This window comes from Mustelus asterias, chromosome X (assembly GCF_964213995.1).
Source record: "Mustelus asterias chromosome X, sMusAst1.hap1.1, whole genome shotgun sequence".
NCBI classification, from domain to species: Eukaryota; Metazoa; Chordata; class Chondrichthyes; order Carcharhiniformes; family Triakidae; genus Mustelus; species Mustelus asterias.
The window spans coordinates 15,763,599-15,783,970 of NC_135834.1; the positions used below are offsets into that span (position 1 = coordinate 15,763,599).

The 20,372-nt window shown below is 43.2% G+C and overlaps 2 protein-coding genes across 3 annotated transcripts in view; both read right to left on the bottom strand.

Annotated features, from left to right (window-relative positions):
• Positions 1-20,372, bottom strand: part of prim1 (DNA primase subunit 1) — a 728,932-nt gene that overhangs the window by 148,867 nt on the left and 559,693 nt on the right. The window lies entirely within an intron of this gene.
• On the bottom strand, positions 5,670-19,057 carry LOC144482039 (zinc finger and BTB domain-containing protein 39-like). Of its 2 annotated transcripts, XM_078201322.1 has the most exons (2): positions 18,959-19,057; positions 5,670-11,532 (listed from the first exon to the last, which is right to left on the bottom strand). In XM_078201322.1, exon 2 carries the CDS (start codon positions 11,486-11,488, stop codon positions 9,662-9,664), a length of 1,827 nt encoding a protein of 608 aa, XP_078057448.1. In that variant the 5' UTR covers positions 11,489-11,532; positions 18,959-19,057; the 3' UTR covers positions 5,670-9,661. The 2 variants fall into 2 exon arrangements, with proteins under 2 accessions (XP_078057448.1, XP_078057447.1); XM_078201321.1 differs by lacking the exon at positions 18,959-19,057 and having other exon boundaries at positions 5,670-12,477.

Sequence of the window (20,372 nt, forward strand, 5' to 3'; positions counted from 1 at the left end):
TTAATTCCATTGCAATGGTCAGAGGGCAAAGCATGAAATGCAATCACTACTTAGTCTACAATATTTAACTATTCTGCAGGATTTATATAGTTACTTGCTTTAGTGTATTCAGGGCAACTTATTTGATGCAAGCTTAATGAGAGCATTGAGAATAGTAATGTAATGTAGATTAGTAGATATGTCATTTATCCTGAAATACAGTGCCTTCTGCATTGAGCTGCTGGAACTACTTTTCATAACATTAACGAACAATTAAGCATACATGTATATAAATTTTCTCAGTGAAATATAGCTAGATAGAATGCAGCTCCTCCAATACCCTATTGTATCATTGTTGTGGTACTTGGTCCCACGGACCACATTCAAACTCTGATATGCCACAATTGAGAAACTGAAACGAATCTGCTGGGGTTCTCTTCTGATCATGCACAATGCGATTCCCCATTACATATCCTTCAATTCCCTTCTTCATCATGTGCTTATCCAGCTTCCCCTTAAATGTTCGGATCACCTCAACCATACTCTAGGGCAGCACATGCGAACCACTCTCTGGGTGAAGAATTCCTTATTGGATTTCTTAGTAACTATCATATAGTTATAGCCTCTTGTTTGGGACTCACCCCAAGTGGGAACATCTCTGCATCGACCTTTGCAAACCTCTTTATAATTTGAAAGGCCTATTGTATCAGTTCACTTCTTAACCTCTTTGAGAGAAAAGGGCCCCAGCCTTTAAAGACAGGGAAAAATATAAGGGTCAGTTTAGCCTGAGCAATAATGACCCTGTACACCAGCACAACGTATTACTCAGATGTTATGCATTGGATCACAAGACTTGGATTTATACTGTCTCTCTTTCATGACATGCTTCTGATCCCAGGTCAGAGGGAACAAATGAAGACTAAATGACCTGCTCGTCACTGCTTGACATGTCTTCGCATTTGATGTAAGAACCAGTTGTAGAGTTAGAGAGGTTTACAGCATGGAAACAGGCCCTTTGGCCCAACTTGTCCATGCCGCCCTTTTTTAAAAAAAAACCCTAAGCTAATCCCAATTGCCCACATTTGGCCCATATCCCTCTATACCCATCTTACCCATGTAACTATCTAAATGCTTTTTAAAAGACAAAATTGTACCCGCCTCTACTACTACCTCTGGCAGCTTGTTCCAGACATTCACCACCCTCTGTGAGAAGAAATTGCCCCTCTGGACACTTTTGTATCTCTCCCCTCTCACCTTAAACCTATGCCCTCTAGTTTTAGACTCCCCTACCTTTGGGAAAAGATATTGACTATCTACCTTGTCTATGCCCCTCATTATTTTATAGACCTCTATAAGGTCACCCCTCAGCCTCCTACGCTCCAGAGAAAAAAGTCCCAGTCTATTCAGCCTCTCCTTATAACTCAATCCATCAAGTCCCGGTAGCATCCTAGTAAATCTTTTCTGCACTCTTTCTAGTTTAATAATATCCTTTCTACAATAGGGTGACCAGAATTGCACACAGTATTCCAAGTGTGGCCTTACCAATGTCTTGTACAACTTCAACAAGACGTCCCAACTCCTGTATTCAATGTTCTGACCGATGAAACCAAGCATACCGAATGCCTTCTTCACCACTCTGTCCACCTGTGACGCCACTTTCAAGGAGCTATGAACATGTACCCCTAGATCTCTTTGTTCTGTAACTCTCCCCAACGCCCTACCATTAACTGAGTAAGTCCTGCCCTGGTTCAATCTACCAAAATGCATCACCTCGCATTTGTCTAAATTAAACTCCATCTGCCATTCATCAGCCCACTGGCCCAATTGATCAAGATCCTGTTGCAATTGGAGATAACTTTCTTCACTGTCCACTATGCCACCAATCTTGGTGCCATCTGCAAACTTACTAACCATGCCCCCTATATTCTCATCCAAATCATTAATATAAATGACAAATAACAGTGGGCCCAGCACTGATCCCTGAGGCACACCGCTGGTCACAAGCCTCCAGTTTGAAAAACAACTCTTTACAACCACCCTCTGGCTTCTGTCAAGAACAGTAAGAAGTCTCACAACACCAGGTTAAAGTCCAACAGGTTTATTTGGTAGCAAATACCATAAGCTTTCGGAGCACAGCTCCTTCGTCAGATGGAGTGGATATCTGTTCTCAAACAGTGCAAACAGACACAGAAATCAAATTACAGAATACTGATTAGAATGCAAATCTCTACAGCCAGCCAGGTCTTAAATGTACAGACAATGTGGGTGGAGGGAGCATTCAACACAGGTTAAAGAGATGTGTATTGTCTCCAGACAGAACAGCTCGTGAAATTCTGCAAGTCCAGGAGGCAAGCTGTGGGGGTTACTGATAATGTGACATAAATCCAACATCCCGGTTTAGGCATATGAGGACGGCCTAAACCGGGATGTTGGATTTATGTCACATTATCAGTAACCCCCACAGCTTGCCTCCTGGACTTATTTCACTAGCTGTTCTGTCTGGAGACAATACACATCTCTTTAACCTGTGTTGAATGCTCCCTCCACCCACATTGTCTGTACATTTAAGACCTGGCTGGTTGTAGAGATTTGCATTCTAATCAGTATTCTGTAATTTGATTTGTGTGTCTGTTTGCACTGTTTGAGAACAGATATCCACTCCATCTGACGAAGGAGCTGTGCTCCGAAAGCTTATGGTATTTGCTACCAAATAAACCTGTTGGACTTTAACCTGGTGTTGAGAGACTTCTTACTGTGCTTACCCCAGTCCAACGCCGGCATCTCCACATCATGACTTCTGTCAAGAAGCCAATTTTGTATCCATTTAGATACCCCACCCTGGATCCCGTGAGATTTAACTTTGTGCAACAATCTACCATGCGGTACCTTGTCAAAGGCCTTGCTAAAGTCCATGTAGACAACATCAACTGCACTGCCCTCATCTACCTTCTTGGTTACCCCTTCAAAAAACTCTATTGAATTTGTGAGATATGATTTTCCACTCACAAAGCCATGCTGACCGTCCCTAATCAGTCCTTGCATCTCTAAATGCCTGTAGATCCTGTCTCTCAAAATACCTTCCAACAATTTACCGACCACAGATGTGAGGCTCACCGGCCTGTAGTTCCCAGGCTTTTCCCTGCAGCCCTTCTTAAACAAAGGCACATTTGCCACTCTCCAATCTTCAGGCACCTCACCCGTGACTATCGATGATTCAAATATCTCGGCTAGGGGACCCGCAATTTCCTCCCTAGCCTCCCACAACGTCCTGGGATATACCTCATCAGGTCTCGGGGATTTATCTACCTTGATGTGCTTTAAGATTTCCAGCACCTCCTTCTCTGTAATATGTACACTCCTCAAGACATCACTATTTATTTCCCCAAGTTCCCTAACATCCATGCTTTTCTCAACAGTAAGTAGCGATGAGAAATATTCATTTAGGATCCCACCCATGATGCTGGTGTTCCACAACTTGCGTGTGACACAAACTTTCTTTAAGGAGTCAAACAGTGGTAACATCCCAATTTTTCTTTTTACAAAAAGTGTAAATTACATTTAATATAGGTTATTTTAAGAAGAGGTGTCAGATTAACTGTATCTTAAAATGTTGAGGTCCCATACTGGAAACTTAGCTCCCGAGTTTAATTATTTTCCAATCACCTGAATTAAATCCTCTTCAATAAAAATAACCTTGTTCAGGACACATTCTCTTGCACGAGTATGAATTAACACATACCAATCCCCATTCCTGCATCTCCTATAATGAAATCAAAGGAATGGAATGTCTTCTGGTGTTCCAGGCAGGAAACCTCACCTGTACTCGTTAATGTTTTTGCTGGGTTATCTACAGGAGGAATTTTGTCCACAGCAAGATCTATCGCAAGTACTGTACTCAAAATTAATCCGTGCTAGGACCTCAAAACTACAGAGCTCTTTACCTCCCTCAACTCCCCTTTCCTTATACCAATGGGCTTTTGAAATCCCAAAGTTACTCTATTTAACCTTGGTCCTGCCTTGCACTATGTGCTTTGGAACCTTTGCCTGGGGCTCTTAGTAATTCCCTCCTTTCCCTTGTTTAATAGTGACCTCAGTAAGTTCCATCCATAGCTTGGCATCCTGAAACCCACGCTTCTGCCATCAATGTTCTGGAATCAAGTCACTGGGAGGTGTACAAGAGTAGCTTAAGATGAGGCTGGTTACCCTCCCTGCTGGTGGCAAGCACTTAACTTCTGCTTGATACCCAACCCTGGCAGCACAGAAGAGATTGGGAATTCAACAGCATGTAGACAATCACAGATTTAAACCCAGCCCTGCCACGATGCTGGTGTTGGCATTCCTGGTAGAGGAGCTATATTCAATTCCTAGTTAGTGAAGCAAAATTGCAACATTTTTTAATCGCATCACAGAATGTTTACAGTACAAAGGAGCCATTCAGCCGATGGTGTCAGTGTGGACACTCGCCAAGAGCAACTCATCAGTCTGTCTCCTTAGAACCCTGCAAATTTTCTTTCCTCAGGTGTTTATCCAATTCTCTTTTGAAAGCAGTGATATGACTCTGTCTCCACTAGTGCATTCCAGATCCTAACGTGTGTACAAAAAAAAAACATTCTCGTGTCCCTTTGGTTTGGTTAATCACCATAAATCAGTGTCCTCTGGTTCTTAACTCTTCCACCAATGGGAACAGTTTCTCTTATCTACACTATCCAAATTCCTCATGATTTTGAACACTATTAAATCTCCTCTCAACCTTTTCTTCTCCAAGAATAAGCCTAGTTGCCCACATAACTAAAGTCCCTCACCCTGGAACTATTCTCCTAATTTTTTTTCTGCACCCTTGCCACAGCCTTCAGATTCTTCCTAAAGTGGACACAATACCCAGTTGAGGCTGAATAAGCATTTTAGAAAGTTTCATCATAACTTATTTGCCCTTGTACTATAGGCCTCTATTTATAAAGTGCAGGATCCTGAATCTGCTCTGCCACCTTCAACCATTTGTCTATGTATTCTCCCAGGTCTCTTCCTTCAAAAAAGAAATTCTGCCTGTGAACCTTTTCTTTCCCAAGCCCAATGCTCTTGGTGCCTTCCCCAGTATCCCATGAGACATCTACACAGACCAAACAATTGGGTCCTGGAACCTCCTGGGTAACTTAGTCAGTACAGCTCACTGCCACACTACACAATGCACTCACCAACTGAACATTCATAAACCTATTCAAAACCTGCCACAGAACCACTGAGGCTCCCAGTACAGGAGAAGGTTCTCAATCCCATGTCTTTGGAATGTTCCCACTGTCCTACTCTCTCCGCAAAGCACTGTAACTTCCTCCACTTCAATATTAGATCCCCCCCCCCCTTCCCCTCCATATCCCTTGATCCCTTTAGCCCCTCGAGCTACATTTAATTTCTTCTTGAAATCACAATGTTTTGGCCTCAACTACTTTCTGTGGTAGTGAATTCCACACATTCACCACCCTCTGGGTGAAGAAATTTCTCCTCACCTCAGTTCTAAAAGGTTTACCCCTTATCCTCAAACTATGACCCCTAGTTCTGGACTCCCCCACCATCGGGAATATTCTTTCTGAATCTACCCTGTCTAACCCGGTTAGAATTTAAGTTTCTATGAGATCCCCTCTCACTCTTCTAAACTCCAGTGAATATAATCCTAACCGACATATAGTTCCCTGTTTTCTCTCTACCTCCCTTTTGAATAGCAGGCTTACATTAGCTATCCTCCTTTCTGTTGGAACCAGTCCAGAGTCCAAAAAATTTTGGAAAATAACCCACCAATGGATCTACTATTTCCTGGGCCACTTTCTTAAGTACTCTGGAGATTTATCCACCTTCAATCCCAATTTCCCCAAAACCATTTCTCTACTAATGCCGATTTCCTTCAGCTCCTCACTAAAACTTGTTTCTCTCAGAAATTCATCGAAACTTTTAGTCAGTTTTTATGTTCCCTGCTAGCTTACTTTCATAGTCCATTTTTCCCTTCTTAATCAATCCCTTGGTCCTCCTTTGCTGAATTTTAAACTGCTCCAATCCTCAGGTCTATTGCTTTTTCTTGCCAATTTGTACGCTTCTTCTTTGAATCTGATACTATCTCTAATTTCCCTTGTAAGCCATGGTTTGGCCACAATTCCCTTAGCACTCTTGCACCAAACAGGAATAAACAACTTCTGGAGCTCACCTATTCATTCTTTAAATGCCTGCCACTGCCTGTCCACTGTCTTTCCTTTCAATAATGTTTCCCAGTCCGTCACGGCCAATTCGTGCTTCATACCATTATAGTTACCTTTATTGAGATTCAGGACCCTGGTCTCAGAATCAACTACATCACTATCCACCTTGACAAATAATTCTACCGTATTATGGGCACTCGTCTCCAAGGGTTCTCTCACAACTAGATTGCCAACGAATCCTTTCTCATTGCACAACACCCAGTTCAAGATGGCCTGTTCCCTTGATGGTTCCTCAACATATTGCTCCAGAAAACCATCCCGTATACACTCCAGAAATTCCTCCTCTATTGGACTGTGACTAATTTGACTCTCCCAATCTATATGTAGATTAAAGTCACCCATAAGCACAGGTGTTTCTTTAACACATGCATCCTTGATTTCCTGTCTAATGCTTTTCCCAACATTACCACGACAGTTTGGTGGTCTGTATACCACCCCCACCAATGTTTTTTTCCCCTTGTTGTTTCTTAACTCAACCCATACAGATTCCACATCATCAATGCTAATATCATTCCTCAATATCGTATCAATATCATCTTTGATCAACAATGCAACTCCACCACCTTTTCCTTTCTGTTTGTCCTTCTTAAACATTGAATAGCCCTCAATGTTTAGCTCCCATCCTTGGTAACCTTGGAGCCATGTCTATGTGATGCCAACTATATCATACCACTTTACATCTATCGGTGCAACTAATTCATCCATTGTTTCGAATGCTCCAGCACTTAGGTACAAAATCTTGAGGTAAGCACTTTTAACATTTCTTTTCCTTTCCAAATATTTTTGATATCAGTCCCGGTCCTGTCCAGATGTAACTCATTCAGTTTGTACGGGTCCCACATCCCCCAGAACAGGTCCCAATGCCCTAGGAATCAGAAACCCTCCCCCTCACACCATCTTTCCAGCCACATATTCATCCTCTGTACCCTGCTGTTTCTAATCTGACTAGCAAGTGGCACATTAGTCGACAATAGTGAATGAGGACTGACCAGAAATCATACATATGGCCTTCGCTGCTATGTATAGCTCAGTTAAATGTTGCTTTCAACTAGCTGAGCAATCAGGGGAGCCAAATATATGTAAATGTGTGTGAATAGATGCAAGTGATGGATGACTAGGCCCAATATGAACCTGAAAATGATTACACTTCAACTCCAGTCGGTCTAACAAAATTAACACTGATGTATTTGTTTATATTTAGGGAAAATTATGTTTTGAGTGACAAACATAAGCAACAATTTGGATAAAGTGGTATTTTGTGCAAGACAATGAATGGAAAATTGAACTGTCACCTGCTGGCGTTTTTAAGGGTTAATAGAGAGGGAATAAAGCAGAGTTCACAATCTAGGACAGTCAAAATCTTCACATGACATTAAAGCTGCAAGAGTAGCGCTGAAGTGGGTTAGCAAATTTCATCCGAATTCTGAAGATTTTACCTTAAATTTAATTCTTGGTATTGGATACCATTGAGTGGTGTTCAGTTGTTGTGGCTCAACTGTTGGATATTGTTTCAGGGTAAGAGCAGAATTAATTGGTTTTATGACAAATGACTTGAAAGTTCACTGGCTCTTTATCGCAATGTAATGGATCACATCATCAGAAAATAAAATCCCCATTTTGCATACATACATACATAATATTTACCATTTCAGCAATGGATTAAAACGTCTCCATGCACTTCTGGATTTATCAAATCGGAATTAAAAAATTAAGGTAAAACAAATGATTGCTCATTTTCAATACAGGCTCCACACATTCTCCATGAGATGGGTGGCACAGCAGGCTCAAGCCAGACTCTGTTGCTACCCATTGGAGAACCATCACATGAAATCTCTACACAGTAGGAACAAATGCTGGTTTCTGAAGGTAACCCTCTCCGAATTATCCTGCCGGACAGCTCAGAAAGCTGATGAAATTCATCAATTACATGTGGATTTTCCTGAAAGGGGTGGGAGGGTTCAAAGTTCTACTCGTCCATTTGGAGGACCTACATGAGTGAGAAGTTAGACAAGGCAGAAATCACTGTATTGCTAAAGCATTGTATTATAATGCACAATTTCTGACATTAACGGATGCATATGACTTGCCTGTGATGGTAGACATTCAAATTCATTATAGCAGATCTTATGAGCCCCTTTCAAATAGCCCTGGTTGGGCGTGTAGAATAGTGCACGCCTAAATTAGGTGGCCACCTCCACTGGCCCAGACTGTCAATTCCTTGGGAGACTGTGACATCAACAATGAACTGTATTATGTAATCGAGTACATTTGGACGCCTTGATCCTGAAGCAGAACATTGTCAATCACTGGAGCTACGGTCCTGCACTAGCATAGATTCTGATGCTTAAACTACAGTGCAGCACAGGAGGTGGTGGTTTAGAAGTGTTATCACTGGACTAGTAATCCAGAGACACAGGGTAATGCTCTAGCTCAGTGGCTTTCAAACTTATTTTCCTGCGACCCACTTTTACAAAATGGCTTCCCCTTGTGACTCGAGTCGCAATCTAAATGGGATTTACTGTACATTTAAAAATACACCTTCTTCCCTTTTCCTTTCATAAAGTGCACAAAACCTGAATTCTATCAGCCAATACTAATCTTTTCCTCCTCATGCTGGCTCTGTCATCGCCTGAGTTGAGAGATCCTCGTTGTCATGCCACCTGCTACAAAATGTGCACTATAAACAGAACATCCCGCTTTTCTTTTGAACAGGATCACAGAACATTTCGCCAGGTTTTGAAAAGGACAGAATATCCTGCATTTAAAAAAAAAACCGAATACCCATCAACCCATTTTCGACATCCCTGCGTGTAACCCCCACTTTGAAAAACCCCACTCTCGGGACTTAGGTTCGAATCCCAGCACAGCAGATGGTGAAATTTGAATTCAATAAAAATCTGGAATTAGAAGTCTAATGATGACCAGTAAACTATTGTTGATTGTTATAAAAAAAGCCCATCTGGTTCACTAATGTACTTGAAGGAAGGAAATCTGCTATCCTTACCCGGTCAGGCCTGGTTTACATGCGACTCCAGATCCACAACAACGTGGTTAATTCTTAAATGCCCGTCTGAAATACACTCAGGTCAAGGGCAATTAGGGATGGACAATAACTGCTGGCCCAGCCAGCAACATCCACATCCCCTCAACAAAAAAAAACAAAATGCAGTGCAGACATTTGATTTTGGCACAGTACCCCACATAAAAAAGATAAAGCAACAACCTTATTATACAGTAAAGTTAGCACTATAAGGCAGCAATGTTTATAAATTTAATTTAAAAAAAAAATTATTTTAAATTCTGTCTATTGGCACCATCCTTAAAAAAGTGATCTGAGTTTTGAAGGTTCCACTGTACATTAAAATGAGACTTTATTTGATGTCTATGTCTGAATACAGTTTTCAAACCAACATTGGAACTGGTTTTTTTTCACGCAAGTGTTAGTCCATCATTTTTACTGGCTGTTTGGAATGTACAATGTACATAAAAGTCTGCGCAATGTTAAAGTCAGGAGGAAGGCCTCCATCTTTGTGCATCTCCACGTGTTTAATCATAAGGTTCAAGGTGGGACAGTACTTCTGGCAAACTGTGCAGCAATACATGAGGGCACCTGAATGGGTCTTTAGATGGTTTTTGACAGTCGATCGCCCCCTAAAGAACTTGTGGCACAGCTTGCATTCATAGGGTTTCTCTCCTGAGTGGATTCGCAGGTGATACTGAAACTCGCTAGAATGGGAAAACCTCTTCCCGCAAAATTCACATTCGTACCAGTTCCCTTTCGAGTTGATCTTGACTTGGTTTGAGGGAAGGGTCAGAAGAGTGTCTTGGTGTACACCAGGCATATGTCCATCACTTGTAGACTCGTCTGATGGTGACGTTGTTAAGGTCTTTTTGAGCCACTGGTGTTGAGCAATGAGACCTTTTGTGCCATCTACATTATGCCTCTTATGTATCTTCACATGGTTTTGGTAAGAGGCTTCTAACCGAAATTTTCTACTGCAGAAATTACATTCATATAAATATTCCATACCCTGGTGTGAGGCCATGTGTTGCTCAAGAACAGTTCGATCTACAAAGCTATTACCACATACAGAACAAGAAAATATTGATATGTTCATGTGGGACAAAACATGCCACATTAGGCTACAGACTGATCTAGACGGTTGTTCACAGACACAACAGGACAGACTTTTCATGTCGAGATGAGAAAGGATATGCTCTTTCACAGCAAGGTAGTCTTTATTTATGGCCTTTCCACAGACAGCACAAAACAGTTCTGTGGGAGAACCCCCAAAATTAGCTTCAGCCGGCAGGATGGTATTTGGCTGTACAATAATGTTAGTGTCATGTGGTTTCCCTTTCCTATGTCCAGCCACTTGCCACTGCGTCACAAACTTCATTTCACACATGTCACATGAGAAGAGGAAGATTCCAACATGAGACAAAACGTGGGTGATTCGCGAGCTTCTGTCAGTGAACTTGGCGCCACACACTGTGCACAGCCCTTCTTTTGTATCAATGTGTAGTTTACCATGTTGTCTAAGCAGCCCTATGTTGGCCGGTAAGACCTTGCCACACACCTGGCATGGCATGCTCTTACCTTCACCATTAACATCCTTAACACAGACAAGATTGTCATCTTCGCTATCATCTGTTAGCTCAATTATCTCTTCAGAAGGGCCTCTGCTCTCTTGGTGGTCATCAAAATTAAGGCCATCTTGCTCAATACCTTCAAACTGCATGCACTCCATTTCCTTCATTGAATGAACCTGGAGGTTATCACTGTTACTGACACAGGAACTACTATTCTCTTTGAGAGATTCTCCTGCCATCAATAAACTGGTTTGATTATAATATCCATTACTCTGTATTTCATACAGCTCACATGGGCCTTTACTAGAGGCCAGAGACACATTTTCAGTTGATGCAGACTGGCTGTATTCCATTTCCAGGTTATCCTCAGTTTTTGTTGACTGTTGGTACATCACTGGCATAGTCGGACCATTTTCATTCACAAGGTTTTGTTCTTCACTTTTAAAACTCTCCCCTACTTCAACCTGCATGATATAACCTCTGTTTTGACAAAACTGTGGGCCTTGGCTTCTGGAGTCTGACATGGGGGGATTTTGGTCATTCGAGGTCCCGGTTAGAGGGACATAGCCTTCAGTCGATCCCACCGTCTGCTTGTTGGTTTCTGTTTTTTCCAAGTCAGGGAAGGTAGAGTAACAAGCCTTCAGGAGATCCTGCATGCCCAATTTCTCTGCCATCTCATAGATAACACCCACATTGATGAGATCAGTGAAAAGCTCAGCTGTATAGATAAAATTCAAAATTCTTTCAAAATTGGCCGGGGTGATAAAGTCTACCACGTATGTTCTTGCAGTGTTAACCTCAGAATTGAGAAAGAGCTTCTGGAAGTAGCCAGCGGCACAGGCCAGCACTGACTTATGTGCTGAAAATGTCCGGTTGCCAACCACAATTATTACATCGCACATGGTTTCAGATAGCCTAAACTTATTGAGTTCCTTAAGAAGGTTATTAGGGTGGTCAGCACTGTGCAGTTTAATTCTCATACCCATTTCTGTTAGTGCTTTGAGAAACTTCCACTAAAATCAAATTGGATGGCCAATAAAGTACTTTGCCTTACACCTTTCCATGAACGTTATCTTGTATAAACATAAGCCTGCAAATGAGAACAGTTAGGTCAGTCACAATGCAAAATTCTACAAATATAACAAACTTCAATGCCTTATGTATCTTCTCATTCCAACCGGGGACTTACAATTAAGGTTGTAGAACTGTAAGGCATTAGGATGGCACAACACACATTTGTCCAACTTATAACATAGTAAAATGTCCCAAGTCGCTTCACAGGAACATAATCAGATAAAAATTGACACTGAACCAAAGAACGAGACCTTAGTGTGGGTGACCAAACACTTGGTGAAAGAGGTATGCTTTAAGCAGCATCTTATAGGAGGTAGGTGAATAATAGCATTAGAAGGTTAATTTGCTGATAATGAACTAATAAAACACTCACACAGACACAAAGATACATTAAAACAACCTCAACAATTACGGAGCTAGAAAACAACCGCTTGGAGCAGCACAGCTTAGTGGCCATTGAGAGACAAAAACACAGCAGACACACCATATTGTGTCATTGAAACATTTACTGGATGGGTGGAGGAAAGGGAGACTGTTAAATGACAATTCTATAACTTCTTAAACATTGCATTAATTACACATGCCTTTAGCTTTCCTCTGATCCAAGATTCTAGGTTTATTAACAATTTACCAATAATTTATTTACCATCAGTTGCAGAGATGGACAAAGTTTTACAAAATGTCAGTTTCAAACTGAAGAGTGCACACCGATTTATGAATTATTTGGTTGGGGGGGTGGGTGGGGAGGAGAATGAAAGGAAATGCACAAAATGCAAGTGCATCACTAGCCACGTATTGAGAAACAACAGCAAACTGTACATCAGCACCCTGCCTATTAACATATTAACCACACGTACATACATACACCAAGATGTAGTATATCCAGAAGGAAACTGTTTGAGCACATTGTCCTCAGACTTGTACTCTGTTTGCCTCTACAGTTTAGCATTCTGCTTCCTTTGCCGATTACAGCTCCATAATGATTAGAAGTGTTGAGTATCAAGTGTTGAGCCACTTGGGAGAGTTTAAACTAGTTTGGCAGGGGGTGGGACCCAAAGCAGTAGGGAGATGGAAGAGAAGGTTAAAGAGAGCACATTAAATAATAAAGGCAGTGTCAATAATCCTAGTACCAGACAGATCAGGCAAAAGCAAGACAGAGAGCAAGGGAAGCCTAGATTAAACTGCATTTATTTCAATGCAAGAGGCCTGACGGGCAAGGCAGATGAACTCAGGGCTTTGATGGGTACGTGGGACTGGGATATTATAGCAATTACTGAAAAATGGCTAAGGGAGGGACAGGACTGGCAGCTCAATGTTCCAGGGTACAGATGCTATAGGAAAGATAGAACAGGAGGTAAGAGAGGAGGGGGAGTTGCACTTTTGATTCGGGAAAACATCACAGCTGTACTGAGAGGGGATATATCCGAGGGTTCATCCACTGAGTCTATATGGGTAGAACTGAGAAATAAGAAGGGGGAAATCACTTTGATAGGGTTGTACTAGAGGCCCCCAAATAGTCAGCGGGAAATTGAGGAGCAAATATGTAAGGAGATTACAGATAGCTCCAAGAAAAATAGGGTAGTAATAGTCGGAGATTTTAACTTTCCCAACATTGACTGGGACAGCCACAGTATTAGAGGGTTGGATGGAGAGAAATTTGTTGAGTGTATTCAGGAGGAATTTCTCATTCAGTATGTGGATGGCCCGACTAGAGAGGGGGCAAAACTTGACCTCCTCTTGGGAAATAAGGAAGGGCAGGTGACAGAAGTGTTAGTGAGGGATCACTTTGGGACCAGTGACCATAATTCTATTAGTTTTAAGATAGCTGTGGAGAATGATAGGTCTGGCCCAGAAGTTAAAATTCTAAATTGGGGCAAGGCCAATTTTGATGGTATCAGGCAGGAACTTTCAAACGTTAATTGGGGGAGTCTGTGGGAAGGCAAAGGGACGTCCGGTAAGTGGGAGGCTTTCAAAAGTGTGTTAACCAGGGTTCAGGGTAAACACATTCCTCTTAGAGTGAAGGGCAAGGCTGGCAGAAGTCGGGAACCCTGGATGACTCGGGATATTGAGGCCCTGGTCAAGAAGAAGGAGGCGGCACATGACGTGCAGAGGCAGCTGGGATCAAGTGGATCCCTTGGAGAGTATAGGGGGTGTAGGAGTAGAGTTAAGAGAGAAATCAGGAGGGCAAAAAGGGGACACAAGATTGTTTTGGCAGATAAGGCAAAGGAGAATCCAAAGAGTTTCTACAAATACATAAAAGGCAAAAGAGTAATTAGGGAGAGAGTAGGACCTCTTAAGGATCAACAAGGTCATCTGTGTGCGGATCCACTAGAGCTGTGAGAGATCCTAAATGAATATTTCTTAAACGTATTTACTGTTGAGAAAGGCATGAATGTTAGGGAACTTGGGGAAATAAATAGTGATGTCTTGAGGAGTGTAGATATAACAGAGGAGGTGGTGCTGGAAGTCTTAAAGCGCATCAAGGTAGATAAATCCCCGAGACCTGATGAGGTATATCCCAGGACGTTGTGGGAGGCTAGGGAGGAAATTGCTGGTCCCCTAGCTGAGATATTTGAATCATCGATAGTCACAGGTGAGGTGCCTGAAGGTTAGAGGGTGGCAAATGTTGTGCCTTTGTTTAAAAAGGGCTGCAGGGAAAAGCCTGGGAACTACAGGCCAGTGAGCCTCACATCTGTAGTGGGTAAGGTGTTAGAAGGTATTTTGAGAGACAGGATCTACAGGCATTTAGAGACGCAAGGACTGATTAGGGACAGTCAGCATGGCTTTGTGAGTGGAAAATCATGTCTCACAATTTTGATTGAGTTTTTTGAAGGAGTAACCAAGTAGATAGATGAGGGCAGTGCAGTTGATGTTGTCTACATGGACTTTAGCAAGGCCTTTGACAAGGTACCGCAAGATTGTTGCATGAGGTTAAATTTCACGGGATCCAGGGTGAGGTAGCTAAATGGATATAAAATTGGCTTGATGACAGAAGCCAGAGGGTGGTTGTAGAGGGTTGTTTTTCAAACTGGAGGCCTGTGACCAGTGGTGTGCCTCAGGGATCAGTGCTGGGTCCCCTGTTATTTGTCATTTATATTAATGATTTGGATGAGAATTTAGGAGGCATGGTTAGTAAGTTTGCAGATGACACCAAGATTGGTGGCATAGTGGACAGTGAAGAAAGTTATCTCCGATTGCAACGGGATCTTGATCAATTGGGCCAGTGGGCTGACGAATGGCAGATGGAGTTTAATTTAGATAAATGCGAGGTGATGCATTTTGGTAGATTGAATCAGGGCAGGACTTACTCAGTTAATGGTAGGGTGTTGGGGAGAGTTGTAGAACAAAGAGATCTAAGGGTACAGGTTCATAGCTCCTTGAAAGTGGAGTCACAGGTGGACAGAGTGGTGAAGAAGGCATTCGGCATGCTTGGTTTCATTGGTCAGAACATTGAATACAGGAGTTGGGACGTCTTGTTGAAGTTGTACAAGACATTGGTAAGGCCACACTTGGAATACTGTGTACATTTCTGGTCTCCCTATTATAGAAAGGATATTATTAAACTAGAAAGAGTGCAGAAAAGATTTACTAGGATGTTACCGGGACTTGATGGTTTGAGTTATAAGGAGAGGCTGGATAGACTGGGACCTTTTTCTCTGGAGCGTAGGAGGCTGAGGGGTGATCTTATAGAGATCTATAAAATAATGAGCGGCATAGATCAGCTAGATAGTCAATATTTTTTCCCAAAGGTAGGGGAGTCTAAAACTAGAGGGCATAGGTTTAAGGTGAGAGGGGAGAGATACAAAAGTGTCCAGAGGGGCAGTTTTTTTTCACACAGAGGGTGGTGAGTGTCTGGAACAAGCTACTAGGTAGTAGTAGAGGCGGGTACAATTTTATCTTTTAAAAAGCATTTAGACAGTTACATGGATAAGATGGGTATAGAGGGATATGGGCCAAATGCGGGCAATTGGGACTAGCTTAGGGGTTTAAAAAAAAGGGACGGCATGGACAAGTTGGGCCGAAGGTCTGGTTTCCATGCTGTAAACCTCTATAAGTCTACTAAAACCCATAGATCTTATCCAGCTTGCTCCTCAGCTATTTCAATATTATTCACAGAATAAATTTGAAAAATGAATCCTCAAAGATCACCAATGAACAGTTTTACAAGAATAAATCGGACAGAATCATGGAATATTGTCTCCTAAGCATGCTGAAAAGCCCATTAACCCACATCATAAAAACAGATTTCACTTTAAACCAGTCAGTTTAATTATAACCGAGTAGAAGGATGGGATGCAATCCCTAAAACAACAGTAAAAATCTTGGAAACTTGTAATGAAAATAGAATTTGCTTTTCAGAACACTGCTTAGCCTTGCTTCTATCTCAGTTTAATTGAAAAGTCATATTGCTATGACCAAATCAATTTTCCTCCAAGTTGTATGCAACCCATTCACATCTGAATGGCAAAAAACATAGCGCACACAGCACAGGCCATTTGGCCCAGTGTGTCTGTGCCACCCAAAGATGGAGCTATCCAACCAAACCCCACTTACAAGCTCTTTAACCGTAGCCCTGTAAGTTACAGCTCCTCAAATGCAGAACCAAGTGTCTTTAAATGTATGAGGGTTTCTACCTATACTACTCTTTCATGCAGAATTCCAGACCTCGACCATCTACTGGGTGACAAAATCCTCAACTTTCTCTAATCCTTCTGCCAATTATTTTAACAGCTCACCTGAGGAAGGAGCAGTGCTACGAAAGCTTGTGCTACCAAATAAACCTGTTGGACTTTAACCTGGTGTTATGAGACTTCTCACTGTGCTCACCCCAGTCCAATGCCAGCATCACCACATCATCCCAATTATTTTAAATCAATTATCGACTTCCCTGCTAAGGGAATAGGCCCTTCATATCCACTCTCTCTCAATTAAATTCCCTCTCAGCCTCATCCATTCCAGAGACCTTAATTTATGTGTATATTGAAAAACGTACACTTCCTATGATAAATGTTGCATTGATTGATTTTTCAAAAATGATTTTTTTTCTGAGTATGTGGCAGAAATTGAGAATATTTTCAGAATTGCAAAGAGTTGCTCTCCAAGGGTGCTTGCTAAATCTGAAATTGCTTGCTATTGTCGTGTGTTCAATTTCACCTGGTTGGGCCAAGTTAAAGTGGACTACTTAACCAGCTGTTGGGAATATCTAGAGATTCAAACTAAGCAAACAGTATTTTCTCGCCAAAAGTCAAAATGTCTCTCAATCAAACATCCACATGTGATGACAAGGACTCTTGCCCCTCACAAATGTATGTTACTACAGGCCTTGTAATGTGCCTTATTGGAAGCACTGGAAGTTACACAGATTTATTGCAGGATTTAGCACATGGCTCCCTGATAATTTAGCTAACACTGAGTAACTGATCCATTCAAATTGAGAAAATCCCATTTTCTATCTACTGTCTGGTATTGGGCTAAATTAACTGAAGTGACAAATAGGCAGATCAGCAGGTGGTTGAATTGAATAGAGACAATTCAACATAACATTGAGGGAATATGATAGTGTACATATTGTGTTATTGGACTAATCCAGAGGCCTGGATGTCAGTTCAAACCCCATCATGGCAGTTTGAAAAATTGAATCAATTTTCTAGAAATTAGCAATCCATGATTCTGCACATTTCTTATAAAAACTGATCTATTGTCTTTGATATATTTTATACATTTATAAAGCAGATAATGTAAAATCATTAATCAAGCAATAGTTTGGGTGTTAGTTTTCCATTGCATTCAGGAATTGCGAAAAGTTAAATGCACGTTCACAGGTTTACTGTGACAATGAAACACTACCTTATGCAAACTTCAAAGTTTTTCCAATAAAATTAGCATAATCATGCTGCATAAACCTATCCTATGGCATAAAAATCACCTAATTTTCTGAATCTAATAGTTAGCAAAAAAATCACCGTAGTCTTTCAAAGACTTTGACAATATAATAACAAAGCTCTTCAGACTACAAAAAAAGTACAACGGTATGAGCAAATTACTGCGGATGCTGGAATCTGAAGCAAAACCAGAGAATGCTGGAAAATCTCAAAAGCTCTGGACAGCATCGATGTAGAGCGAACAGGGCTAACGCTTCGAGTCTGGGTGACTCTTCGTCAACTCTGACAGACCCGCAGAGATTTTCAGCATTTTCTGTTTTTGCACAAAGATATTATTGCATTATGAAATCTGCCTGCAAAAATGGTTTTGACCTTCACCGACATCCGATTCTGAATGTTCCCTTTGAAGCCAAATTCTAATTTAAACCAGGACTAGGTCTGTTGAGGTATTTAGTAAATGTGAGTTTAGTAAGTTTTATTTAATTTCACAGATGGAACTTGGCTTAGGGTACAAGTAAAGCATTTCCAACAGGCCGGGTAATGTTTTTAAAAGTGAAACAATTGTCTGTTGAATTTCAAAACTTTTGAGACTTCACATGGCCAGGTATTTGCTATTATGGAAGCGTTTACACCAGAATAAGTAGCACTAAAATTTACTGTAGCAAAATAAAACTGCATTGGACAGCTTGCACGATTTCATTTAGCGAACGAGATGACAAACATTCATTCCTTTTAAATTCAATTTTGTTTTTCAGGCGTTTTCTAAATTGGCCGTAGATTATAAATTTGATTCCCTCGTCTAACAAACCCCTGGATTTCTGGTAAGAGGACACTTATTGCTGTTATTTTAAGCTCGGGTGTAGATGGGACTCGCGGTGTGTATGAAGTTAGTTCAGGCAGAAGCTCTGGCTGCAGCCAGTTGATGTTAGATTTCACTGTCCTGACAGAGGCTGGGCTCCTGGCCCGGCTGGGAGTCTGAGACTGCCTGGAGGGACCCTGGCTGGGTATGGGGTGGAGCCCAGCCCCCAGGCACTGGGTTATGGGCACAGTCTGGCCCGCGGTAACAAAGGCCCAGGCTGAGAGCTCAGACATTTTGTTTTCCTGCAGCACCGACACCCTCCCGGCCTGAGGAACACATCCTGCTCCAGGTCCAAACCCCGCTTCACCCCACACTCTTCACCAGCTTACCGGCTGCTTTATAATAACATTACACCTTTTTTTCACCGCCATAGCAACACCGACAATTTCCAAGGCCCACAGCAGCTGGGGAGTCTGTTTAAAAACTATCAAAGAGACTAAAACACCGCACATACCCTACTCCAGCGGCACTGAGCCGGGGGTGGCGCCACCCTGCCGGCCGGAGGACTCTATACTCCGAGTGCTGTCTCCGCCCTACCGGCCGGAGGATTCTATTGTCCGTGTGCTGTCTACGCCCTACCGGCCGGTGGACTCTATACTCCCAGTGCTGTCTCCGCCCTACCGGCCGGAGGACTCTATACTCCCAGTGCTGTCTCCGCCCTACCAGCCGGAGGACTCTATACTCCCAGTGCTGTCTCCGCCCTACCGGCCGGAGGACTCTATACTCCGAGTGCTGTCTCCGCCCTACCGGCCGGAGGACTCTATACTCCGAGTGCTGTCTCCGCCCTACCGGCCGGAGGACTCTATACTCCGAGTGCTGTCTCCGCCCTGCCGGCCGGAGGACTCTATACTCCGAGTGCTGTCTCCGCCCTACCGGCCGGAGGACTCTATACTCCGAGTGCTGTCTCCGCCCTACCGGCCGGAGGACTCTATACTCCGAGTGCTGTCTCCGCCCTACCGGCCGGAGGACTCTATACTCCGAGTGTTGTCTCCGCCCTACCGGCCGGAGGACTCTATACTCCGAGTGCTGTCTCCGCCCTACCGGCCGGAGGACTCTATACTCCGAGTGCTGTCTCCGCCCTACCGGCCGGAGGACTCTATACTCCGAGTGCTGTCTCCGCCCTACCGGCCGGAGGACTCTATACTCCGAGTGCTGTCTCCGCCCTACCGGCCGGAGGACTCTATACTCCGAGTGCTGTCTCCGCCCTGCCGGCCGGAGGACTCTATAGTCCGAGTGCTGTCTCCGCCCTACCGGCCGGAGGACTCTATACTCCGAGTGCTGTCTCCGCCCTACCGGCCGGAGGACTCTATACTCCGAGTGCTGTCTCCGCCCTACCGGCCGGAGGACTCTATACTCCGAGTGCTGTCTCCGCCCTGCCGGCCGGAGGACTCTATAGTCCGAGTGCTGTCTCCGCCCTACCGGCCGGAGGACTCTATACTCCGAGTGCTGTCTCCGCCCTACCGGCCGGAGGACTCTATACTCCGAGTGCTGTCTCCGCCTACCGGCCGGAGGACTCTATACTCCGAGTGTTGTCTCCGCCCTACCGGCCGGAGGACTCTATACTCCGAGTGTTGTCTCCGCCCTACCGGCCGGAGGACTCTATACTCCGAGTGCTGTCTCCGCCCTACCGGCCGGAGGACTCTATACTCCGAGTGCTGTCTCCGCCCTACCGGCCGGAGGACTCTATACTCCGAGTGCTGTCTCCGTCCTACCGGCCGGAGGACTCTATACTCCGAGTGCTGT